Below are 27,392 nucleotides of genomic sequence, written 5' to 3'. Positions count from 1 at the left end.
GACCCTAAAAACTTTTCTTTACATTTAAGAACTGCAGTGGGAGCAAGCTGAATTGTTGGTGGGAAAATAAGACACAAACTGACAATTTGAAGTGGAAATCCCTCATGTTAATGTAATTGGGCCTCCAGATGCCTGAACTGGAGATTCACAAGAAACAATTAGATGATGCACCCTCACACTTGGTTACTGATTTGGTGGATGGATGGATGATGATGATGATGATGATGGGAGATAGTCAGAAAAAGTTAACAACAAAGTTTTCCTATAATTTCAATTATGTAATCGCTTTTAATTTGATCTGCTCCTACATCATATCCTCATCATCTGTGAGTTAAAGTGGTAAAAGAAGCATTACTCTGTGTACTTGAAGTTTTTTGTAAGACCTGGGTATGGAGGTGTTAGGGGTCCAACCCTGAGAACATTTTATGTTTTTGATTTCAGTTCACATCATTTTGGATCATTATGAGATATGTGTACAAAAACCGGGAAAGCTAGAGCAGTTAATAAATAAGCAACATGCAAAAAGCTTAATGATAAAGGCCTCTGGGGACTAACAAAATCCTTTAGTTAGTTTGATGCTCTCCACATTGATTTTACATTTAAATGCCTTGGGTGCTGAGCCTAAGCCTTTTAATAGGAGGGAAAACTGCGGTATCAAAAGTAAAAGTACTCATTATGTATGTTATATTTTATATTATTGATATGTCACTACTGATGTATTAAAATCAAAGCAATTAAAGTTTTAAGTAAATCTTGCAGCTGGTCTAGGCAGAGCAAATTCTTACTAGTTTAGTAGCATAATAACCATCAATATTCAATAATAATGTATCATTTTATGCAGTGATTTTATACATATTTTGTATGTATAATCTGTGCTTGCACACCCTGACAGTCCATTCACACAGGTTTTTTCACCTTCGATGCCTACTTAGTTCTCTTCTTAGGTCTGTTTACACTGCGCTTGATTAACATCGTGATGTTAATCAAGCGCTAATAGTCTAACTAATAGTCATAGCCTTGAAATAATTGCAGTGGAGTAAAAGCACAACATGTCCCTGTGAATTGCAGGAAAGTAGAAGTATAAAGTTAGATAACATAATTACCAAGGTGAAGTACGCTTAAAGGTGTTATTGATATCATTCAGCCACTACCAGCTCCCCCTACCTTTGCATTCACGTTCCAACACCGCTGTTGTTCAAATCATCAGGCCCCTCTAGTGGTTGCCAGTTTGTGCACTAGCTAACGTTGCTGATGCCAGCTAAAATTGCAAACATTGCGTTAGCTTACTTTGCTAACGCCAGCTAGCTAACGTTAGAGCAGTAGAGTATGCTGGATGTATACTGCAGAACTCAGCCATTCTTATGTTTTATTTATATTTTTTTTTAACAAAGTGGCAACTTGATCGCTGATGAAACACAGATACCACGTGAAATCCAATGCTGTTATATTATTGGCCGACAAACCTTGTTAGAAACTGTATTTTGGACCCGGCAAACACTTTTCAAATGATCAAATGATTGATTCACAATCGTAATAATGTTTTTACGGAAAAGAGATACTTATATTCTGCACCTTTCTACAAGTTCTGTAATGTATCACTTTTAAAAAATGATTTGTCTACATAAAATGTTATCAGTGTGACTTTTAGGTACAGTGCTTGTGTAAATGTCCTTAGTTACATTCCACCACTGATTATTAGTCTGTGATATTGGGAGTGGATGACTTCAGCATGTCATTACCAAAAGGCTTGTGTTGAAAATAAGTCAGACTTGGATTCAGTCCAGTGAAATTGTCCTTCACTCCACACCAATGAAGGATATAAATGGGCTGATGTAGATATTTTGGAAATAATGATCTGAGCAATCATAGGCTGTAAAACGTCCATGATAACAACCTTTGATAGTGGATAAATTGAGGCTCCTCCACTGACTGACAACAGTGTTACTATTGACTGACCATGCAAATTTATAGGTAAAAGTTCAACAAAGGATACCTGCATTCTTTCATGGGACAGTCCATGAGAAACTTCCTGTGGTCTGTTTAACAAATGACCACGGGTTCCTTGAGCCACTCCCCAATGACTGATATAAAGTGAGGTCATACACCAAAGTGTATTACAGGTTACACCAATCACCCCACAACTCTGCCTTTTTTTTGCAGATTTACCTTCTGATAGCTTCCAGGCATTGTGTTTTTACTGAGTTGTAGAATAAAAATGCTTTAGTCACTCAGACTGTCCAAGAAATGCACCATAAGCAGCAACAGCAGCTTATTTTCAACATGCACTCTGTGGAGCTGGCTGTTAAATTTTTCATGACTTGAGAGTCTTTATTGAGCAGAAACCGATCTCATTCTGCTGCTGCCACTGTCACTCTAGTCTAGTGTGTTTTGTTTTTTTGGTAAAGCTGGAATGATTTCAAAGCTCTGACTTAATGTAGCTGCGTTTGCCTGTGTTGTCCCCTGAATAGAAAGGCTCGGATCACACTAGAAAATCAGTACTGTGTGTGATTCAACAGCCAGGACAGAGTCGCTTTATGACTGTCAACACAAGTGCACCACCACCTTTTAAATGGCTCCTTTATGGAGGGAAAAAAGCTTTTATGGCACGAATAAAATTAAGTTGTTATCTAATGATATCTCGGCTCATCTGACTGATATCCAAGTCGATCATCCTTGTAATTACTACCTGTATGAGGCTTTTTTTTCTCTCGTGATGTTTTTAAAGGTGCACTATGTAGTTTATGGGGATGACATTTTAATCACAAGAGAAAGATCTTCATCTTTTTTTATAATAAACAGAATAAACAAACTGACCTTAAAGGACAACACAATTTCATACTGTTTTACTTTGTTTATATGTGGCGGACCCTGCCATCTTTCTAGCTGTCAAACAGTGTTCTGGGAACCTTATTCTCCTGAGAACAGCGTGTTTCATCACCTCATTAATATTGTAAATATTAAAATTCTGAGTTTGAATTTCTTCTCCAAAACTACATAGTGCCCCTATAAGCAAAGTTATGGTACAATTTTTTGGAGGCTTGTTTCTTTCCATGCCGGCTGCAGGTGTGTTTTATCACTCCACGTTGAGTCACATTTTTTCATGTTTAATCAAGCACATGTTCCTGGAGAATATTTTCCACATCAGTAGCACTAGGTGAATAGCCAGAGAGCTTGTCTTGATTGTACCACCGCTATTACCATTACATTGACTTTTGCATGCTGAAATGGCGCTTGAGGCTCATGATAAATACCACTCTGCTCTTTTTATGGCAGAATCTCAGATGAGAGCATCTCTTGTGAGGTGGCGTGGCGTTTTAAGCTTATTTAAAGTTGGTGAGAGGATGTTATACACCTCCCGAAGGCACAGGAATTCCGCCTCTCTGAGCTTAGTCATCTTGATTGGTTGATCTTCCGAGCAGGGGAAACATTGTCTGTCTTTCAGCGCTGGCAGGAGAAGATGAAAATAAAGAAGAAAAAAAAGGAGTCAGTGTTTTTCTCTAGACAGCTGAAGGCTAAATGACAATCTAATCCGAGGAATGGAATTTTCTTTCATAGTTGTAGCTGAATGCTGGAAGGTGGGGCATTATCAGTGGAAACAACAAACTGTCCTCTGTTTGTGTTGGCATGTGAGCATGACAAATGTAAATCTGGCCTCAGTAGTGTGTTATCAGCCCTGCCTTGTTAAGTTGGGGAGGTTTGGCAGCCACAGCTGTCAGGCCGCCCTCTCTGACTCAGTAGCAGGACTCTGCCTCTAAGAAGAATAAGGGAAACAGGCTTAGAGCAGGGGAAGCAGAGGGAGACAAGCATTAGTATAACAGAGGAGCTTGAACAGTACACAGCAGCAGTCCAGCTTTGAGTTCCAGCCGTGACTGACAAGAGCGTTGGTTAGCCGGTGGAAATGGCTCCCGCGTCATGTTAACCTGGTGTTGGCAAGGGCAGCTGGTGCTGAGGCCAGACTGCACTAAAGACTAATGAGGTGTTTATCTGAGAGTTGGGAGGCTGAAGTGCACTGGACTCTGCCCCTGAATCCCATCTGTCAGAATCCCAGAGACACTGGAGAAGAGTCATCTAGTCGTGGCCCGACTGTGACAGGCTCATGGCCCTCTTAACATCGACAATGTAATTTATCCATCTGTTAACAAACATGTTTCTGTCTTTTTTTCTGTGAGCAGCCAGTTTGAGTTTGATTTATTATATTTTACTTTGCAACAATTAGAGCTGCAACTAACGATTATTTTCATTGTTGATTCATCTGACAATCATTTTATTGATTAATTGAGTTAATTGTTTGGTCTGTAAAATGTCGGATTAGTGTTTCCTTAAGCCCAAGATGACCTCCTCAAAGCAGCCTGATATCACTGCGTCAGTGACAGAGCTCTGTCTCTGTTTGCATAGTACACCTTTTAATGTTGCTCCAGGACCATCATTGAGACTGACCAATCACAGTTTTGTGATAGCTGTCATAGCTTAGCGACTCAGGGAAAAAGAAGTTGTTCTTTCAGACGTATATAATGTTGTGAAAGGGTCTACTGTAAAGAGGCACTATGAAGATTTGGAGAAGAAATTCAAACTCAGTAAACTCAAGTATCCTGTTTTTCCATAACTAAATAAACAAGCTGTTCTCAGAGGAGAATAAGGTCCCCAGAACACTGTATGAAGCTAGAAAGATGGCAGGGTCCGCCAAATATAAACAAAGTAAAACAGTATGAAATTGTGTTGTCCTTTAAAGTCAGTTTGTTTATTCAGTCATGAAAAACAAAGAGAGTTTGTTCAGGCATAAATCATCAGTCGATGAAGATCTTTCTCTTCTGATTCAAAATTACATAGTGCACCTTTAACCTTAACCATGTTGCATAAAGTTAACAAGTAGCAACAGAAAACTACAGAGAAACGGATGATAATAAGTGAGCTTTGTGTAAAAAATAATAAGTGAAAAGCGTTAAATGTTCCAGGCGGGATACAAACCCAGTCAGCCATGACGCCTTGAACCACTGCGGTAATTGATTATCAAAATAATTGACAAATAGTTTAACAGTTAAAAACTAATCGAGTCATTGTTGCTACTTTAGCAGCTATATTTGATAAAAGTTGAATCTTAAAATGATTTGTCTTTTTATTACAGTTTTGCATCATAGATGATCACATCTTCATTATTTCTAACCATAGTGCACAGGGAACCTCACCAGTGAGAGTTTGGTATGCAAAGTCTCTTTCGAGCACAAAATAAAAAACATTGTGAAACATTACTTATATGTTACAGTTGGCAAGGCCTCCATTCTTATTTTTAGTAACGAGTACTATATCTACTTTTAACCTAATCAGTTGGAGCACATCTCATTTGCACGAGAGCCAAACACTGGTTGCTCTGCATGTTTACTTGGCTGAGAAGTATACTAATGCAACACCGGTTTGATTAATGGAAAAGGGAGTGTTTTCTCTTCTGATAATAACCACTCTGCCGCTGCAGATTATCTCCACCTCTGTTAATGTCTCATAAAAAGGATTATATTTTTGTGGTTTTGAGTTTGTTGCCCAAAGTTTTTACTTGTTTTATTTCTCGGTCAGATAAGATGATGTAGAATCCAGCCTCAGGTCACAAGTAAATTAATGAGGGATATGAAACCCTTATGCTCATTTATTGCAGAACAGATTTTTAATCATATTGCTGTTTCACCTGTCATATTTCATACAGTATCATTAGCAGTTCACTGATTACTCAAATTAGGGACATTCTGATCATGTTGATGTGACCCAGATACTGATCTGAGTCATTTAATATTGAAAATCTGCCAAGTTCAAATCCTGAGTGATTACTCGTGTTTTATTTTCCTACATAATACAGTTGCACAGCTACTTCTGATGTCGACTACATGATGTTCTTAATTCTCCAGTATGTTGAGTATCCATAGAGAGAGGAGTGTCCTTGTGAAATGGTTGTAGCAGGAAGGTATGAGCAGCATTTTGAGAGCCTCTATCTCTAGATTGAACAAAATGCACAAGTTCAAACGCAGTGTTGAATCAATGCTAGCTCTTAAGAAGCGTGGTGCACCTGCAAAGCCGAAATAGAAGCAAAGCAGCTGTTTTTCTTTGTTGTTTTTTCCCCCTCAAAGCTGCTGTGCTCACTTCTGCTTAAGCACTCTGTCAATGTGGAACTCCTCCATAAAAGCTGTTTTTTTTTTTTTCCATGCCTCTCAAGGTTTTTCGCTCATGTGCAATACAGTAGAAACAGCTCCAAGGGATAAAGGATCTGACTTGGTCACAAAACATCTTGATAGGAGCAGATTGGTTTGGGCAACAACAAAAAAACAAAACCGTAACCTGCAAACAGTTACAAGATGACAAAGGTCTTTAATTCACATATGTTGACTTTCAGTTTTAAAAGTTTGGTTAGGGCACAAGAATGTGTCACAGAGGTTTACAGCAGCTGGTTTCGGTGATTAGTTCAACACCACTGGCGTAGTTTTTAGTTTGAATGACAACCTGTGCACTCTTTGCCCTCGTCATGGGAACAGTGAACAGCTGTAGACACAGCCCATGAGATTTATGCAAAAGATTTTTTATTAAAGTGTAGTAATAATAGAACGAAAGAGAAGAAAGAAAAAACTTGTAGAGTTGGCATATCTCACCGAGTCTTGTATAAGATGTAATATGCATAAGGTGTTTGGAGAGAGTGCTAAATGAACGGAGACATATTTCTTTTAGTAGCTAACGTGATGTAAAATCGTTAGTGATCTTATCCACTGAGCATTAGTACACTTCATTCATTCAGAAAATAAGATGCGTGTTACGTTGTTCAGTGCACCGCTTAAGTAAAACACATTTGCAGTTTTGCACGTTGTAGTTAAAACCTGCTGTGCATACATGTTGCAGATGGTCCTGATGTGACCTGTCAGCAGTAGGCGTGGCCCACTTAAGGTCTTATTCTAAAAAGATGACTAAATATACCACTGGTAGGTTAGGTCTTTCCTCCAGCCCTGGTGAAACAGCCTCAGTAAATCCATCTCTACACTACACTAACCACAAACACCGTCTGCCCTCATCCACACACTCAGAGTCTGTTTTCTCTGTGTACTCTACCCTCCGCAAATCTGTTCTTCGAGGGGGGGGGATGAGGTTTGATAAACATCCAACGATGACACAAGATGGTGCTATGTGTTTCGGATAGCGTCTTCTTTGTAGTCATCAAAGCAGGAGTGAAGTGGCCTTTTTGTTTGCTCCCTCAGTGGCTTGTTTTCCAATACCCAGAGCAGATGGTATGTGTTTTCCATGGATGAATCACAGAGCCGGGTGGGTTTTTGCGTAGCTGGCCTGGACTGTGTGAAGCTTGTATGCGTGTCCTCCTGGCTTTGCTGTGAGAATACACCTGTGTCAGTAAGCTATATATAAAAAAAGGCTTTGAATTCACTGTTTTTTTTTTTCGTTTTGTCTTTTTCCCCCTCAGACTCTGGAGGAGCCCCCCTACTTGACAGTAGGGACGGATGTGAGTGCCAAGTACAGAGGGGCTTTCTGCGAGGCCAAGATTAAGACTGCCAAGAGGCTAGTCAAGGCCAAGGTAAGTCACATTTCAAAGTGCTCATGATCCAAAATTAAAAATTTATTGTCTGGCTGTGTTGTGTGTGAAGTGGATTGCAGCAGGGCTAGGGGCTCTTGTCTTTGTGTGAAGGGTCTACAGTCAAGATCACACAGCTCAGCTTTAATGTACATCCAGCAGTTGGATTGGAGATGGCCAGACTTAAAAGACGAAACATTCCTTGAGAGACCAGGGGCCCCGTTACAAAAACATCCGGGCCGCTTGTCCTATCTTAAGTTTCAAAGATAAGAAAAACCTCCCTTTTACAGAAGTGATTCCTAAACTCATGGCTGTGTCCTATCCTATGTCAGACCTTGTATCTTATCCTAATCCTAACTAGTACTGTAAATTCGATTCTTCAGTTGGTGCTTGTTCCGTCATGCGTGTATCTGTTCTTATAATGTACTTGAAACTGCCTGTATCCATGAGTAACGCATGGCAAAAAAAAGATGGACGTCCTGTTTTAGCTTTGACGTGTTTGAGGCAATAATCTTGTTGGTGGAAGAGAGGATATATACCCATTAATACATGGTCCAGGAATTTTGAAGCTAACGGGCTAAAGTCAGTGTTAGCTTCTCCAACAGTTTCTGTTTGAGCAGCATTTTTCAATCATAATATTTGTGTGCTCATGTTGTTCCCCATCTTTGTCACTGTCATACAGTGGTGCGGCCATTTTGGGCAGTTATTTTGAATTGAGAACTGGATCTAGGCCATCCTAACTTAGGAAATGTTTCAGGTTCTGTACTTGCTAAATTTTTATCCTAAGATAAGATTTTTTTTCTCCTAAATGCAGTCAGGAGACCTGTTTCGATAATACCAATAATACTAAATATCATCCTAAACTGAGGGATTAGGATAGGATTTTTAGACTAAGGACATTTCTGTAATGAGGCCCCAGGTTTGTTGGTATAATTAGGTCCTCATATTAGATTCATTCTGAGACTTTTTAATTATGTTCTTGCCTCGATGTTGCCAGTAAAATGCAGCTGTGTTGCTTACATGTTGAGCTCTACCACCTGCTTTAGGTTGTTAGTATTGCTCACATAGTTGAAACGCTGATCAGGGCCCCAGCTGTGACAGATGCAGGGTCTGGCCTTGCCCACCAGGTATCCATCATGTCCTCAGGCGTCCCTCTCGACCACAGGTTCCACATAGCGCGGCGGCGGGGAAGGTGTGGCTGCTATTTCCCCATTGGTTTTAAGCCTCGCTGATGAAGGCATTGCATGATGCTCGTACTACAGAATCTCATTTCCCAGTGGGGCTGGAGCATCTGGATAATACAATAGAGACAGATCGCTTGTCTCTCGTTCTGCTACAGTGTGTGGGAGGAACAAAGATTGGATGCTGGCTTTTTCACTGTGTCAATGCACTGTAGTTCCCCCTGTAGAGACAAAAGAGCAGCGATGTTCTGCCATTCTGAAATCATCAAATGATGTGTCCTTTTGTCGCACAGACAGGGACAAATGACACGACAAAGTAGACCATGTGATGTTCTCAGTTTAAATTTTGTGTGCTAAAGGGAAGCTAATAGGACAGTCTCAGATCAAAAATTAATTAGCATACTAATTGGCTGAGTGTGCGGTTTGTTTTTGGATAGCTGTAATGTGAATGTGAGCTCCGTTACACAAACGTTGAAACGTGGCAATTATTCAGTGGTTGTTGCGAGTGTGAATATTCCACTGTAATGAATTCCACTTCAGCTCTTTGGTCCATTAATCTCTGTCTGCTTGTTTAACAAAGTCGATGGCTGCAGCATATGGCGCCGGTGTCTTGTGAGTGATTTTTAAATCCCGGTGAAAAGCTCTGTGTGACATTCTTATTTATGATGATGATCTGCACTAGAAGACCTGCAAAAAGTCAATTAGCACCGTGTCAGTATCACTCACTGTGACATGTTCAGCACACATATGATCAGTCAGGACTAACCCGATGGCACAGTAACAAGTACTGTGTCAAAAAAATGAGTGCTGCAGTCCTACGGGCTCTGTGTGTTTTTAGAGTACAATTTCTAGTAGTTTCTTTTATTTCACTGCAGAATGCAAATAAAGGAATCTGTGAAATGGAAATAAATCCACTGTTTTCAAAGCAGATCTCTACTTGTATAACAAAATGTACAGAACTTACACTGCTTGCACAGGAACTTTGGACCGCTGGGAGATAGAGGTTGCTGGTTAGCATGCTAACTTCAGTAGGTATCTCTTCAATATAAGACATAGATGACTGTTACTTCTTTACATTCTGTTGATAATTTTAGTACATTTTTAAATGTTTAAAGTTTAGTTTCTTACATATTGCAGATTTAATTTGAGATGGCTCTGCTGTCTCACCGGTGACCTCAGGTTTGATGTGTTATTTTTCAGTAGGCAGTTACATTTTCAAAGAGGGAACAAAAAGTTCCTCCATTTTTTCATATATAAAAAAACTGCAGAGTTTACTGAGAGGGCAACAGGGCATGCAATAGATCCAAGTGGCAATGAATATTACAAATTTGAATAAAACATTATAGCCTTACTCTAGTTTGTTTTACAGCACATGTAGTGGAACTTGCCCTTTAGTTTCATTATATTTTGCAAATAGTCAATGTAAAGACATTTATTGAAGTGAAGAGATGCAGATTTACAAGGATGCAAAAAGCATCATCACTGTATATGTGCCAGCGTTAGCTAAATATTTAACTGGTGTCCCAGCTGCTGGCTAAATGTTATAATATCTATTAAAATAACAATGAAGCAGACAACATGTCAAATCAGAACAACAGCAAGCTTTATTCATGTGAAGAGACAGGAGCAGAAAGGCGGGAGATGATCTGGAGGGAAACAACTTAGGATAATCTTAAGTGTTATCAGAGCTGACACACATGCAGTCGCTGCTTGATGATGTCATTTTGCTGTTTATGGCTAAAAGGCACAAAATATATCTCTGGCAAATTTACTTTAAATTTGCCAGACTGGGGCTTTATGTTCTTTATCAGAAACATGTTCTCATATCTTGTTCCAATATTTGTTGTTAAGTACAGTTTGTGTAAAGACCTTTGTTGAGCCACGGAGGAACCTTGCTCACAGTTGTGGGGTTGTCAGGACAGTCAGGTGTTGTTGTTGACGCTGTCTAACTAAGGCTTTGGATGGCGAGAGTCCTCCTCCCTCCGTCTGTGGAGAGCCCTGTGAAGAGAGAGGGATTCCTTTATTCCACCAGGCAGGAATGTTATTATCTCCATAACTGATGAAACGCTGCCTCAGGAAGCTTTTACGCCTTTGTCTTCCCTTTCAGTTTATGACCTGACAATTCAACAGCACCTTACAGTCTATATTTCTTTTCATTCATTCTCTTGATCCTGCCTTCGCTGCGAGACTTTGATTGTTGTCTCCGCTGTTGTTATATTTGAAACTGACTGGAGGGAGCATTGTCTGAATTTGTTACCTTGTTTTCTGACAGATCTTTTTCAGACCCTGTAAGGCGGCTGATTCTAAACTAATTCACAGTCAATAAAAGAAGTTAATGCAGTTTTTCCATTATGATTATGTTACTATTTTACAAGCACACGCTCTCAAAATTCCTTTAATTTCCCTTAGGAGACGTAGAAGGAAGCACATGAGCATTTCGATATATAAAGCAGGGAGGGGTTTTTGTAATGCTAAACAGATTCTGTGCTTCTGGCTGCTTCGGCACTTTACACACACGCACAGTGAGAGTAAATGGCTGCAAGTGTGAGTGTGTGTGTGTGCCTGCTTTGTGGTCTTTTGTGTCAGTCAGTGTTGCCAGGTCGCCATGCAGATGCATGACTGCCACAGCGTGATCAGATTATGATCTTCCGTGGCTCGCTTAGGCGAGGCTGCAGATGCAGGGAGAGAGAGAGGGGGATGGTCCGTTAGTGTAGCCCTCACATTCACAACAGAAATCATCCACAGTTGGCGCCGGCAGATGCGGCACAGTTGCCAGTTTGGGGTCAGTCACTCAACGGTGCCAGAAATGAGCCATAGTATTAAATGCTCACCCACGTTCCATCATTGAAATCTGTGTATGAAGTCCGGCAGCGTTAGTAGAGGCGTGCGCTCTCTGTGAAGTGGAACATTGATGTGGCCCGGTCAGGCCTTTGGGGAACTGTTTGTTTATCCTCGTTACTGATTCTCCTCCCCTGTTGCCGCTCCCTCCTCCCCCTCCAGGTGACCTTTAAACCAGATCTGTCCACGGCTGAGGTTCATGATGAAAACATCAAAGGACCTCTAAAGGTAAGACAGGAAAGATGGAGTCAGCTTGAAACACACACAGTGTTGTTAATTACCCATGATTACTTGTGCTTTGTCTTCTCTGGCTCAGGCTAGTGAACGTGGAAGAAGCACAAGAGAATCTGTGAATGAAACATTAGCTCTGCAATTACATTTCAAATCAGTTATGATTCTTGTAGCAGCAATATTGTAGCCTCATTACTTTAAAACACATCATTGGATTTATCATGAGCAGCGTATAAGGATACCAAATAACAGCAGTGTATCCGTCCCACAGGTGGGTGCTGTTGTAGAGGTGAAGAATCAGGATGGAGTCTACCAGGAGGCCACAATCAATAAGCTGACCGATGCTAGTATATATACTGTTGGTAAGTCAATAACAAACTGTTTGCTCTCCCTCCTCACTCAAAGCCTTGTTCCTTCCCTACACTAGTTTGTAAAAAATAACATGTTTGTGTGCAATAAAAACTCCAAAGGGGTTTTCAGAGTTTGTATTTTCCTTGTATTCAAGTTGTTGCAAAAACCATCTTCAATCGACCCCTCGGAAGAATAAGTTATTTCTCACATAACCTTCATTGAAGTACAGTTAATGAAATGTAGTCTCGTGGTCTTATATATGTTTCATCACTTGTCCTCTTGGTAAAGAAGCTCTGGTATAGACATTTAAAATGTGCAAAATCATAAATATGTTAAACTAAGTCAATTGTAAGATATTTAGATTAAAGCAACATTATGTAACTTTTTGTTACTTTAAAATAACAGCTTCAAAATCATGGTGATGGTACAGTGTCTTGTAACAGGGTGAAAGGTGTAACTTTAGTGAGAGGGTAGGATCACAGCGTTTCAACACATAACAATGTTATGACATAATGACTTTTGTTTGTAGTCAGCACCTACATTACATCTGACAAACTGTTACAGATCTGGCATTTGTATTTTGTATTTGTATATCTGGGCAGTGGTGTTGCACTCAGAAACTGTGGGGGGCGCCAAGTCACACAAAATTCCAATTCCAACATAATGTTGCTTTAATTGTTTAGATTAATTGTAAGGATTTGCTTCTTTCCATTGTTATTTATGATATTAAATGAAGTGTGTTTGGGTTTTGGACTGTTTGTTGGACTAATAACAGCAATTTGAAGACGTCACTTTGGGCTCTGGGAAAGTATGATTAGTATTTTTCAAACTTTGTTTTGCATTTCATAGACTAAACAATTACTCTATCGATCATGATTAATTCATAATGAAAATAATTGTTGGTTGCAGCCCTAGCTCACATTATCCAAATCTCCATCATGCTTCAATCTATTGTTGTTGTTCTTGTGATTATTAAAATGTCCAGTAAAATCTGTGCCAAACTGCACATACTTTACTTTTTCAAGACTCTTCAAGATACTTTATTGTCATTGTACTACTGTGCAAAACAACAACACAATGAAAACACTGTGGTACTCCCTGATCTTAAGAAGGACAAAGATGAGCAGGATAGAATTACATAAATATGATGTAGTTATATAAGAGTAAGACAGTGCTCACAGTGGGTAAGGGTTAGGGTTGGGATTTGACGTGCAAATAAGTGCTTAACAATTTAGAAATACATTATATTTCAAAACACTGTCAAGTGTGAAGAAAATAATGACATTCGAGGCTGATTCTGCGAGATGTTGCTGTGCATTTACCTGCATGTGGGGCTGCAGCTACAGACAGCTTTCGATATGATTTAGTAAGCCCCCCTTTTCTTTTCAGAAAATGGATTAAGCGGATTTAGTTAAAGAAAAACAAACTCAAGTGTGAAAAATGCCCATCATGATTTTGCAGAGTTCAAGTTGACACTCCCAAATTCCTTGTGTTGTCCAACCAACAGTCCAAAACCCAGAGATACTGAATCTATTACATCAGAAAGAAAAAAGCTCAACTACTCATATTTGAGAAGCTTGAGCCAGTAAAAAGTTTTTTGCTTGCAATTTGTAAAAGCCAGTCTATCAAGAGTACACAGATACAGTGTGGGAAGTATACAGCGTATAGACGACTGCTCAGATCTGCGAGTCTCTCAGCAGCTGCCTGTCGCTTAAGAGCCCCCATGGGGGTTTTCACTACCTCGAAACACTCGTCTAGGCACATTTTTATTCTTTTATTCATCAATGAGAAAACAACAACATGGGTTGAGTACATCTGAGCAACGAATAATGGAATTTAAAGATTTACACATCTGGGTCTTTTGGAGCGACGTGGCTTCTGAAAGGGAAAAGAAAGCTCCCCGGGTTCATTAATATGAAAGATATTATTCCTCTATTTACTGTTACTTGATATGGATGCTTTTTGTAAAACCTAGTCCTAGGAGACAGATTTGATATTGGTTAATATATGAATAAGCAAAAAGTCTTTTATTTTACCATTTCCTCCACTCTGTATAGCAGAGGGTCCTTGAAGCTCTAATAAAGCTGTGAGCTGAAGGCGACGCTGTCAATGCCTGCTGGAGGACATCTGAGCCTTAAAAGTAGAACATATCACAAATGAGACGGACATTTTGTGACTGAAACGATTTTGTTTTTGCTTAAGTGTGTGTTTGTGTGTGTTGGTGGACTCCTGGCCTACATACAGCAGCCTAATAGGTTGTCTCTGATCTCTGCAGTGTTTGACGATGGCGATGAGAAGACCCTGAGGCGTTCCTCTCTCTGCCTGAAAGGAGCGCGTCACTTTGCAGAGAGCGAGGCGAGTATTGTGCCGTCCTGCACTTTCATACCAACTTCATCTCAGTATTTTTTCCTCTTTCAATGTTATTTTATTTGGTCACAAACAGTCTCACATCTCTACTCACAGTGCTCAAATTAAAACGCCGCTTTTGAATGCTCCCGTATCGCCATTTAGAGGTTCAGCTGTGAAATATATCCAGGAAACTGATATCGCAGAGAAGTTGCCAAATGTAAACGGTGTCTGTAGAGCTGGGTCAATTCCCTCCATTTGTAACTGATGAAACCCCATGAAGAGAATTTTCTTCCAGCTTTAGAAGATAAATCTTTTGTTTTGCAATTTATTGTCTGAGAAGGCGGTGCTGAGGCTCTTTGTCGTTGTTTATCGCCCCTGCAGACGCTCGACAGACTCCCTCTCACCAACCCCGAGCACTTCGGCACACCTGTCATCGGCAAGAAGGGCAACCGCGGCCGACGATCAAACCCAATGTGAGTATCTTCTTCCAACTCTGTGCATCCTGCAGGGCTCCTATCAAAATTAATATATCAGGGGTCTGTGATGCTTTTGCGAAGAGATTTTCTGTACATCAGCAACAGGCTCCTGCCATCAGCTGAAATGAAAGATTTACTCTCATCTCCATCCCCTCATAAACAGCCCCTGAGGCTTGGAAGAGGAGAGCCCACTCGCCTCCTCCAGCTCCTTAATCATGTCGGGCTCCTGTGTGAGCGTGCATGCTAGAGAGGAAGTGTGAGCACGGCGTGGTCCTGCTAAATATCATGTCTCCTTTTTTTCCCTTCATTTGACTCAAATGTTCCAGTGGGTGTTGTATGCTCAGATGTGCCTAATCCTGGGAGACTGCAGAGTTTTCATCAGGGAATATGAACCGCTGAGGGCTTATTGGCGCTGGGTATAACTGTGGCTCCTTTCAGTTATAAAGAGGACACTCTGATACATAATCTCATTTTCTGACACTCCTTGCTAATGGCAGTGAGGGAAAAGTCAATATTACTCTAAACATTGATGCAATATTGACTCAGAGAAGTCCCAGCTGCATATTTGCACCTTGAACTCTTCTGTGCACTTTAAGCGTCTCAATTCTTAAATTACAAGGAAGAGATTTGAAACAACAGCCACATCGCTTGTTTTAAGACACGCTGTAGTTTCTCCTAGTTTGACATTTTGGGACGTGCTCTTATTTGCATTCTTGCAGCAATTTAGATGCAAATATTGATACCTCTGTCCTGTCCGTAGGCTAAATATGAAGCTAGAGCCAGCAGGTGGTTAGCTTAGCTTAGCATAAAGATTGGAAATACAGAAAACAGCTAGCCTGGCTCCATAGTTTAAAAAAAAAAAAGACTTGGAACAGATAGGTCTTGTTTGCTCAACTGTGAGGGTTTCAGGGAACCTGCAGAAAGGTACTCCAGGAAGTCACTGATCCCAGCCAAGAAATACTTCCACATATAACCCCAGCAGCACCAAAACGTGCCATTTTTACAATGTGCCAATAAGCTGGTAGGGGGATTATGTTACCTTTGGACTGAGCCAGGCTCACCTCTTCCTCCTGTGCCCAGTCTTAATGCTAAGCTAAGCACGCTGGCTGCGGGTGGTAAGCACATATTTAGCATACAGACATGAAAGTGGTATTGATTTTCTCATCAACTTACTGCAGGAAAGACAAATAGGCGTATTTCTTTAAATGAATGTTTTAAGAGCAGTGTTGTGAAAAGTACCCAAATGCAATACTTGAGTAAAAGTAAAGATATCACATTAAAATTAGTGATGTAATGTAACTAAGTACATCTACTTGGTGTTGTTTACTGTTAGACTGTCCCTTCTTAAGGTGCAAAGTGACTAGTGGCTAGCTGGTTAGCTGTCTAGGCAAAACACAATACATAAACTGTTATTTCTTCACACTTTGAATGTTGAATGTTTTAAAACTAAAATTCTTACATATTGCATCTTTTAAGTACGGGACTTGACGACATGTACTACAATCTATCACCGCTCAAAAGTGAGGGTAACTGTCAAACATTCCCCGCTAATGTAGTCATTACATGAGGAGCAAACTCATTCCTACATGAATTACAGTTGCGCCTTCATTGAGAAGCTAAAGTGCTTTGATTCACAGCTTAGTTGTTGTTGTTGTAGCAGCCTGGCTGATTTACTGCTCTTGAGTCGTGCCAGACGTGTGTGTGTGTGTGTGTGTGTGTGTGTGTGTGTGTGTGTGTGTGTGTGTGTGTGTGTGTGTGTGTGTGTGTGTGTGTGTGTGTCTGTGTGTGTGTGTGTGTGTGTGTCTGTGTCTGTGTGTGTGTCTGTGTGTGTGTGTGTGTGTGTTTGCGTGTGTGTGTGTGTGTTTATGTGTTTTATATGTACATAGAGTTGTGCTCAGAGCAGGCCTAGCGAGGCATAAAAAAAAGAGGACAGAGAATCTGTCTGCCTGCTGGTGCTGCTTGCATGATCGCTCAGATACATGGCTGCCTGTGTGCTGGTCGCAGTCAGGGCGTCACTCTGAGCATCAGGATGACTGTCAGACAGCAGAGACTGAGCCGGCTCGTCAATAGACTGATCCTAATGAGTGAGCTCGTCAGCAGACCGAGCTGTATGTTTCGCTGTGCTACATATTGATAAGACCAGGAACTTTGAGGAGGGTTTGAGAGCTGATGATTTCTAGCTGAGCAGCAGTAAAATGAAAACATGATTTGTTTGTAGAAACCAGTGCACGCTATTTTATTCTCCTAACCAGTTTATATACAGTATAGCATTGATTTAATATGAAATGCCAATATCTTTGCAGCGCTGTGAGCAACCAGAATTGTTCTTTTTTCTTTTTATCCAGCAGTGCTACACTTACAATACTGTGTACTAATAGAGATAAGCTGACAGCACTTTCCTCAGTCAAATGTCAACACTTTCAATGTTAAATCTGATTATGTTTTGGAGTTGCAACCAGCCCCGGTTGTTGGGGAACATATTTTGATGACATGCAAGAGTTTGAAAACATGGAGGCTGGCACAGCTTTGTAGGGATAAGTCACCTAATTTCATACGTTATTCCAAAAAAGAAGAGTTAGTGTATAATGTTAGTGGGAATGCAACAAACGATTCTCTTTATTAAAAGGTAACTTCACCAATTTTACACATTAAAGTGTGTTTACAGGTCAGGGGTACCACCGGAGGAAGCTGCGTGTAATCTGATTAATTGCCTCCAAAGATGTCATTCAGTTGCTAAGATGCATTGTGGGTAATGGTGGCAACAGGTTTGAAAAGCAGTCCACTGGTCTAACACTGTACTCCTATAACACTGTTCGACTCATTATGGACAGATTAAAAAGAAATGATCAAAATCGATTCAGCAGAACCGGAGATATCACCTTTGTTATTCCATGCTCGCTTCTTCCTTTTTCCATCCTGGCACCTACATTACCCACAATGCAATTTAGGCACTAAGTGACATCACTTGAGGGAATTTATCAGATTACATGCAGCTTCCTCTGGAGCCACAAAAGGCATTATACTACTTTTCACATATGCAGTTGTACTCCTCAAGACCTATAAACACAATTGGTGGAGTAAACCTTTAACTGATTAATCGTTAAGTCCATTAAATGTCAGAAAAAAGTGGTGTCATCAAATTTCTTGTTTTCAGCAGAGCAAATCCTACAAGTGCTCAGTTTTAATTGAATTGTTGGCATTTTTACTTGAAACATTATCAAAATCAACTTGTTTAGCTTTAATTTTGAGATGGATTTCATTAAGTAATGGCTTACAGCATTGTCTAAGTTGCACATAAACTGAATAGACATTCTTGGATATGATGGTTGTAAAATAATATATTTATGAATATATTTATGATTTCACTGCATGCATGCATGTACCTTGCTATCCAGTATCCATGAATAAACCGTCCTTTTCTCCCACAGCCAAGAAGAAGAGATGTCTTCATCCTCCAGCGAAGAAGAGGAGAGCGATCAGCGGCAGAACGAGGATCTGTTCGGCAAAGTGGTCTGTGTGGAAGGGGTCACCACCGGGGACAAAAAGAAGACCACGTGGTATCCTGCTTTGGTGAGCTCATAGTCTCCCTTCCCTCGCTGCTCTCTGCTCAATCGCTGCTGCTGCCGGTCCTACAGCACACTCACAGCATTGTGTCGTTTCATGTGAACGCCTGCTTGTGTAACCTCAGGCAGGATTATCTTGTTGCATTAGAATTCAACCACCATGAAATGTTAGAAATACGTTGCTGCAGTTAGCTGATTTCTATAAACAAGACAAACTTTTTGCAGAAAACAAGACAACTGAGCTCAAGATATGACTTGTTCTCCCTGATGTGTGCAACAATGCAGCACAAACACTGGTTTGATGTTTTCATTCGTTTCCACTCCATTTCTCTCCACCCACCCTCAACTCCCAACCACTGTTAGCGCACAATGCAATGGTGACAGGCGTTGTTTGTTTATGTAAGCATTACAAGTAGTACTGGGAGAATGGGAGAGGGTGGGGAAAGCTGTCCCTTTAACTGTGTAGTCAGCAGGGCCCCACCTCCAGGGTTTGTTGTTCTTGGCCTGCTGTCGACCGAGCTCCATGCTGCCTCCTTGTGACAGGCCAGAGAAGCACACTACACAGTAGCCTGTCGTTGTTTACACTGTTACCGTATGGCAGAGGGGTGGAGTAGTGCGCTGGTTGATGTCTCATGCAACAGATGATACACGGCTGTGACAAAGCGGCCTGATAAAATAAAAGTCAAATGGAACAAGGTCTCCATGCACGAGCTGGGTGCATTCATTTGCAGGTTTGCAGCGTATGAATGTGTCAGAGAGGGAAATAATATCACGGAGCAAACATGAGTCACAGTGTTCAAGCAGAGGCATCCACCCTGCAAGTGTGTGTGCTGTATATACAGACAGAGCAGGAACAGCGTCCTGGTGGAAATCAAATCTCCATAACGGCAGGGCTGCCTCCTCTAGGTTAGACCCGAGCACCGGAACAGCTCCCACTGTTGTGCTCCTCAACTCCAGTAAACAGCAGCAGCACGTGCTGCGTGTGGGCACGCACCCAGCACACATCCACACTCGCTCTTTTGTCTCTGGTTCGTAGACAGCATATTTTATAATCCATCAGCATGGCCTTTTGCTGAAACTACTTTAGTCATTGACTTGTATTCTGACACCCTCCTCCCCTCCTCCACTTTACTGTCTCACACCGACACACACACACAGAGACAGACACACACAGACACAGTACCACCTTGTCTGACCCTATTGACTGTCTCTTGTTTCTGTGCAACAAGGTCATCTCCCCGGACTGCCACGAAGACGTGACCATGAAGAAGGACAACATCTTCGTCCGCTCTTTCAAGGATGGAAAATTGTGAGTCATCACTAATGTGCTGAACACATTTACACCGTGTGTGACGCAGGACTGCACTAATGATTATCAATAAAATCTTCTGATAATCTGCATTTTCATGATGATTTTTTTAGCTAAGAGGTCAAAAACTAAGGTGTACTGATTTAACATTAAAGGGGCACTCTGTAGTTTTGGAGAAGAAATTCAAACTCATAATTTTAATATTTACAATATTAATGAGGTGATGAAACAAACTCAGAAATATAATTTTTTTCCATAACTGAATAAACAAGCTGTTCTCAAAGGAAAATAAGGTCCCCAGAACACTGTTTGAAGCTAGAAAGGTGGCAGGGTCCACCACATATAAACAAAGTAAAACACTATGAAAGTGTGTTGTCCTTTAAGGTCAGTTTGTTTATTCAGTTTGTTCAGCCATGAAAACAAAGAGAGTTTGTTCATTTAGTTTGTTTAGGCATAAAAAAAAAAAATGAGTCGCTGAAGATTTTTCTCTTCTGATTAAAATGTCTTCCCCAAAACTACATAGTGCACATTTAAGTGAAAACCAAGCAATCTTTTGAGAAGCTTTGATAAGAAGAATAACTGGCATTTTTACTTAATAAATGATCAAAGTTGTTATTGATTCATTTTCTGTAAGTCAATTAATCAACTGATCACGTAGTGCTAGTGTAGAGCGTCCTCATAAGGTTTTTAACAGGATATATTTGCAGTGAGCCTTTGCATAAAGAAGCACATGCACTGCTTTGGACATATTAACAAATATTTCAGATCTTTTTTGGGCCTTTTCTTGCCCTTAATGTGTTTATATTTAGTGTAATGTGGTTTGTGGCTTTCTGTCAGATGACATTTCTACCTCTCGACTAATTAATTGTGCAAGTTGGAAAAAAAAAAGAATGAAATTGTCAACAACATACTGTTTGTAGCTTTAAAAGAAAAGAACCTGAGATTTTGTGATCTCCAAACAATGTGTGCGTTTCCTGGTTGTTCTGGGTTCTGTTGTTTTATTTGTCCTAAGGCTGTGAGTTACTGTTGAAGTAAGGTAGTGTAGCTTTCCCTGCAGCCTGCCCTCGGCTTGGAACCGCACAGCCAGCCAGATTGTTTTGTCTGTGGCAAAGAGGAATAAGTCCTGTCAGGAGTCTGCACTCAGCTTGCGGTGTGTTACTGCAGTCTCTCTGTATGTGGGAAGGAACCTGGCACATGCTCGACATAAATGAATCTGTTCCTAAGTCGACTTTTCTGTCCATTTTTATTTCCACTGATGACAGAAAAGCCTTCAGTCTAGACTTCCTCAGCATGGCCCTTTATCTGCAGCAGAAGAAGTGTAAAACGTCCCTCTTATCACTTTTATTTTGGCTAATAGTCGGGTGAAGGGTAGAGGTGATGAGGGGGATAAGATAAGGGATGATAAATCAGAGAACTGGAAGTTATACATTTGTGAAGTATTTCCTGTGCGAGCACGGCGTCCTGTGATGGCGTCTGTTGCAAATTACATCGCGCTGTAGCAGTTTTCCTGTCTGTTCTGTAGCAATTTGATTTTACTCACTGAAATCAGTATAGTGTGTCTAGAATTCAAGAAATAATAATGTGAGAAAATGGAAAAATCTATATTGTTGTTCATGAGATGGTCAGGTTTGTTTCCCTCTGAATCCTTTTTGCTTTTATGTGGATGGAATAACAGTGATAACAGGTGCATATCATTGCTGGTACTCATGTGTGATGTGACGTGCATGTCTTATAGTCAAGCCCTGACAGAGGGAAGTTAATATATATTTTCTGAGAGCAAGTTTTTCACATTTAATTACTGCAGAGATCTTGCAGTATAATGTAATTTTTCACATGCATCAACACCACGTTCATGCCGTCTATAACCTGTTTTCAGTAATGCTACAGTTGTTTCAATGCCGCACCATTCCCCTCAGCCCGTTTTCATATTTTCCACTCCTTCACAACTCACACACTCCATTTCTATTGTGCTTTTTATCATTTATGTCAGCCTCTTTTCCTCTATTATTATTACCAAGTTACTCTAAGTGCTGCTCCTTGTGTGATTTGTTCTCTAAAGAGAGGTCACATCCATAAGCCACATGACCTCTCCCGCACAGCGCCAGGGTCAGCGTGTTCACTTTCCTCTGGAGAGTTTGGTATTGTTAGTGATCACCATTCAATGCGCCTTTCAAAAACAATGGCTTCGGAAAGCAAGGTCTTGCCAGAGGGGAGACGGGAGTTTTCAGGAAGTGTTTTTTTTTTCTTTTTATCGTCAACTTGTTACCATAGTTACATTGTAAATAGAAGCCCCTCACACCAGTGACTATGCTTTTGACTGAAACTTTCAATATCAGCCAAACAAGACTGGGCTGCAGAATTCATTAAAGGACTGCATGCCTGGATAAGATTTTTGTCTCAGGGTCAGCCATCTGATAGGATTCTTGCTTTTAGATGTTTTTTTACAGAAAGTGTATGAAACCCATGACCAAGATGTTCGCACATTCTGTCATTGTGTTACTGATGGAAATATTACTCCCCCACCTTCTAAGGACACCAGGGGTGCTCAGACTTTTTCCCTTGGAGGGCCAAAACTGATACTGAACAGTGAACCAATGGGCCAAAAGCCATTGTATTATATTGTTAACATGAAAAATGGTACCATACAGAAGCCTTGAGAGGCAATAGAGAAAAAATTCTGGTGATCCATTTTCTAAGTCTGATCAAAACTTTTCCTCCTGTGTATATGACTTAAGTACAAGTGAAAGATGCCAGGATAATTTTTCTTAATACCTTTAAAAAAAATAAAAAATCACTAGCCTCTCAGGGCTTCCGTAGTACTAGGATACAAAGTTTCCCTAATTGACTCGCTTCACTCACACAAAGTGTCACCTGCCGTGCTCAGATTATGAAAGATAATAAACAATAACTCGGGATCCTACACATTTAAGGAACATTTTACCTCACAAAAAATAAAATGCCTTTTTTGCCTAATTTTTTTATTAGTATTATTTTTTTTCAGCTAGTAAAACAAAATATCTGACCTTCAAAACTAAAGACATTCCCATCAACCTCAGTTGACCCTTTTTTCTAGTGATGATAAGCAAATGTTAACGTGCTAACATGGTAAACATTATACCTGCTAAATAGCATGTTAGCATGCTGATGTTAGCATTTTGCTCAAAGCCAGAGTGTCCTAAGTACAGCCTCACAGAGCTGCTAGCATGGCTGTAGATGTTACACATGTTTATCTTTGCAGCTGGTCTCAATGAAAAATAAATCTTGTACATATAAGTATGTTTGTAAACGATAACATATCCCATACGTTTTCTATTTAAAAAAAAGATTATCTATAGGAAATGTAATTAAATGAAGGTGTTTTCTATGAGCTCTTGCTTTATTTAAATTCACTCCATGACAAATCTAGTGATTGGATCTGCTCAGCTGCCTACAGACACCACAGCAAATTGTCTCTCTGGCACACACGCCTCGCCTCTGACTGCTTTCAGTTTACAAGCTCCACTGATCCATCTATCTGCCAAATCACCACCACTTTGTACAGCTGCAGTAGAGATGTTGAAAGAAAGTAGCCAGAGAATGCAGTCACGTCCGATCGCTTTTGAGGTTATTGTTGCTGAGCTACAGTTCAGGGTGACTATCTCCATTTTTTTAAGCCATATAAAGTATGAATCTGAGCTGAATCTTCATGTTGTAACACTCGGTACCGTCCACACTGCATAACTTCTGTGCACATTTTAATAAGAGGCGTTGTGTTTTGCAGTTACACGGTGCTGCGGAAGGACGTCCGCGAGATGAACAGCGATTGTCCTCCAAAAGCCGACGCAGGGCTCAAATCAGGTGAGTTTAAAGTAAAGCTTTAAGAAGTGAATCTCACAGAACTGGTGCATAGCGCGCAGCCCATCCCCGACATCTGTGGGCCGGTCTGTGCGTTGACACACTTGGCAGAAAAACGCTCACAGAGTGGGTTTGCAGCGAGACAGACTGAAGAAAAGAGAAGTTTGTGTTTTTGTTCCGTGGAATGCAGCGGCAGAGAGCTCCTGTCACCGTCGAGTCTATTTTTATTTGAAGTCCTCACCAGGCTTTTTATATAGTGCCCCCATTTCTCTGCTGCAGAGCTCCGACTCTTTCATAATTACTGTGAGGAAACTGCTCTGTATTCTAGCAGTCTTGGTATTCACAGGTGGTTGACTCACAACTGTGATATTTTCCGCATTACAAAAGCGTAAAACAAGCATCTGGCAGGGTGGTTAGATGCTACTTAAACCCACCTGTGACACTGTGGCTGAATGCTTCTGCTGCTCTGCGTCACTGCAAATACTCCTGACAGATTCTCATGCTGCTTTCTTCCGCGGCTGCTCCTCCTCATGTTCACGTCAAAATGGCTTTTTTATACTGTCCTACTTCTGTATATGGGTCTATTAATTTCAGCATGACATAGCAATAAAACTTGTAAACAAATATATATATAGCATTTTGCCTGAAGGTGCTGTGGTTTTATTCAGTGTCATTCACCTGTTGGATTGCACCACCCAGTGACAGATGTTATGGAGGTTCAAATCAAAGAAGAAAAGGCTTACTTGTTTTCTGTTGATTTTTCCTGTACGAGATATAAAGAACAATCTGACATCTGTTCTTGTCTTATCTTATTTAATTACCATGAAAATTGTTCCCTGCAAAATGATTTATCTCCAGTATTTTAAGCTCTGTTTGCTAGATTACAGCTGCCGGATTGACGGGCAGCCCTTATCAGACATGGATAATATACAATACATTACTCACTCTCTGTGTGTTTGACAGCACTGGATGCAGCCATGGAGTTCCAGCAGCAGTTCGTCGTTCCCGGCACCTGGAAGACAGAGGTGAAAGAAGAAAGTTCCAGCAGCGAGGATGACGATGAGGACGAGGAGGAAGAGCAGGAAGAAGATGCCAGCGGCGAGGAGGAGGAGGTAGAGGCAGAACCATGCACATGCTCTTCATCCCCATAACCTACAAGTAAAAAAAACAAAAATGCTCAAGATGTCTTGTTTTCTGTCTGCAGGAGGAAGTGGAGCTGTTCCCAGAGGAGCGGGAGAACTTTCTGCAGCAGCTGTACAAGTTCATGGAAGACAGAGGTGAGCCCAGGATGCACACAACACTGATGTTTACAGGGTTTTTTAATTAGCGTTTTTATTGTTAAGGTTCAAATCTGTAACTTCCAAGTCCAAGTTAAGGTTCAGGTCATTTATTTCTGTTAAATTAATCTGCAAGTCATCAAAACAGTGACTTGAGTCCACATCTCGTGCTCCACCTCCACCAACTACAACAGTGAAATTCTACTTACAAATTAGTACATTAACAACACTTATGTGCTTTTACTTAAGGGGTAACTCAACATCAATTTTACACATTGAAGTGTGTGTTCAGGTCTCGGGGAGTGCTGCTGTGTATATGGAAAACGAAGTATAAAGCCTTTTGTGGCTCCAGAGGAAGCTGCATGTAATCTGATAAATTACATTACTGTCCATAATGAGTCTAACAGTGTTATAGGAGTGGGATGATAGACCAGTGGACTGCTTTTCAAAACCTGGCGCCTACATTACCCACAATGCAACCTCTAAGTAACATCACCGGAGGCAGTTTATCAGATTACATGCAGCTTCCTCTGGGGACTCTTTAAGTGACTTTTTTAAACGTGTAATGGAGCATTTTTATTTTGCAGTATTGCTACTTTTCCTCAAGTTAAATAATTTCCTCTGCCATAGCAGAAAACGGCTGGGTAGCTTTGAAGGCGTTATGAAAGGTTTACAGTTTAAGAATAAAAAGTCATGCAGCACTGCCCGACTCAGTTAAAAATAAGCTCTTCTTTTGTGTTTACCATGTAAACCCGTGCTGTGTTTCTCCTCTCCAGGAACTCCCATCAACAAACGACCTGTTCTGGGCTACAGGAACCTGAACCTGTTCAAGCTCTACAGGCTGGTGCACAAACTGGGAGGCTTCGACAATGTAAGTGCCCCTCTGACAGAATCTCCCCTTAGCGTAGTTTGACTTTGGTTGCGCTTGTCTCGTTCAATGTGGACTGACTCTGGATGCGTCCTCCTGTGTTTGGGTAGATTGAAAGCGGCGCCATCTGGAAGCAGGTCTACCAGGATCTGGGAATCCCTGTGCTCAACTCAGCTGCTGGCTACAACGTCAAATGTGCTTACAGGAAGTACGTATAGAAGCTGCCTCGAAGCTTTTGACTGAGCATCTCTGTTGGGCAGATGGGGCTTATGTTTCTATAATTTTCCATCAAGGCTGACATGCAGTTTGTAGTCTCATTTTATGTCCATCTGGATGTCTTTACAACTACCTTTATAGCCTCCTCAAGATTAAATTAAGCTTCTGTCTTTACAAGATTAGCTTTTAGCAGCAGCACTTGTGATGGAACATGTACATCTTGGATTTTCAGGATAAATTGATGAGGAATGTTTTATCATCCAGGTACTTGTATGGATTTGAGGAATACTGCACCTCCACCGCTATCACCTTCAGGATGGACCTCCCTCTGAAGCAGGCTCCCAAGGGGGAGGTGAAGTCTGAGGGGGACGCGGGAGGAGCAGCTGCCACATCGTCCAGCTGTGAAGAGCAGACAGCCCTGGTGGATGAGGAACCTTGTAGTGCACAGGTGCATGTTTGATTGAAATCTTTTTACTTATGTTCGGTATTTGTCCATTAATCTCCGCAGACCTCCTGCGTTCGTTTCAATAAAAGAGTCCTTTTCTCACAGGACGAGAAACCTGATTTGACCCGAGCCAAAATGGAACCTGAACCATCAAAAACGGAGGGAAAGGACAGCGGAAACGACGACGATGACGAGGACGATGACGGCGGTCCCCTCAAGGGAGACGCAGATGAGGGCTCGTCGACGGCTTGCCTCGGAGCGGAGAGCGTGAAGGAGGAGTGCGACGACGAGCAGGAGAGCAAGGACAACTCTGGGTAGGTGGTCTGAAAGGATGGTCCCTCCACCAGGGCGGTAAAAAAAAAAAAATCCTCATGTCACAAACACAAGCTCCATGCATACTCCTGCATGGGGATGTTAATATCCAATTTGACTGTCAGTGCGTCAGAACTTTTAAAAGTTTCTGCAGACAAAAGGACCTGAGGCAATCACTTTCCTTGGTGGCAGTAAAAGCCTAAAAGACCATGACTAGATGAGGACCCCTCTGACCTTAATGACACTAATTCCCAGTATACCCACAATCCACCTGTACCTGCTAACCAGAGAGAGAGGAACGCTCCCCTCTCTCTCTCTTCTAACTAAGCTCTTACCCACTGCCCTCTGTGCTATTATTATTTCTCGTGGCTTAGTCGGCATCAGCTGGCAGAGGCATCTTAGAGCACCGAAGCCTGACTGCTACCTTTCACCTGGCATGTCATGCTGTGCTCTCTCTCTCTGTCTCTCTCTTTCTGTCTCTCTCTCTCTCTCTCTCTCTCTCTCTGGCTGGGATTGTTTGACGCAGCCAGCCTCACTCACTCAGCGACACACAACATGGCTGTGCTCGTCTCGATTTCTGCCCTCTCCTGAAC

At 41.2% G+C, this 27,392-nt stretch overlaps 1 protein-coding gene across 2 annotated transcripts in view; it reads left to right on the top strand.

Moving 5' to 3' along the window:
* Window positions 1–27,392, top strand: part of arid4b (AT-rich interaction domain 4B) — a 44,424-nt gene that overhangs the window by 7,055 nt on the left and 9,977 nt on the right. For both annotated transcript variants that reach the window (XM_073481373.1, XM_073481374.1), the window contains exons 3-16: window positions 7,442–7,552; window positions 11,731–11,796; window positions 12,071–12,161; window positions 14,426–14,505; window positions 14,881–14,972; window positions 18,404–18,545; window positions 19,768–19,847; window positions 23,608–23,684; window positions 24,645–24,793; window positions 24,886–24,958; window positions 25,735–25,829; window positions 25,937–26,034; window positions 26,307–26,490; window positions 26,593–26,801. In XM_073481373.1, coding sequence (XP_073337474.1) covers window positions 7,442–7,552; window positions 11,731–11,796; window positions 12,071–12,161; window positions 14,426–14,505; window positions 14,881–14,972; window positions 18,404–18,545; window positions 19,768–19,847; window positions 23,608–23,684; window positions 24,645–24,793; window positions 24,886–24,958; window positions 25,735–25,829; window positions 25,937–26,034; window positions 26,307–26,490; window positions 26,593–26,801 — 1,547 coding nt within the window. The remainder of the gene's footprint in view (window positions 1–7,441; window positions 7,553–11,730; window positions 11,797–12,070; window positions 12,162–14,425; window positions 14,506–14,880; window positions 14,973–18,403; window positions 18,546–19,767; window positions 19,848–23,607; window positions 23,685–24,644; window positions 24,794–24,885; window positions 24,959–25,734; window positions 25,830–25,936; window positions 26,035–26,306; window positions 26,491–26,592; window positions 26,802–27,392) is intronic.

Source organism: Pagrus major, chromosome 15, assembly GCF_040436345.1.
Source record: "Pagrus major chromosome 15, Pma_NU_1.0".
NCBI classification, from domain to species: domain Eukaryota; kingdom Metazoa; phylum Chordata; class Actinopteri; order Spariformes; family Sparidae; genus Pagrus; species Pagrus major.
This window is presented reverse-complemented; position numbering and strand designations above follow the sequence as displayed.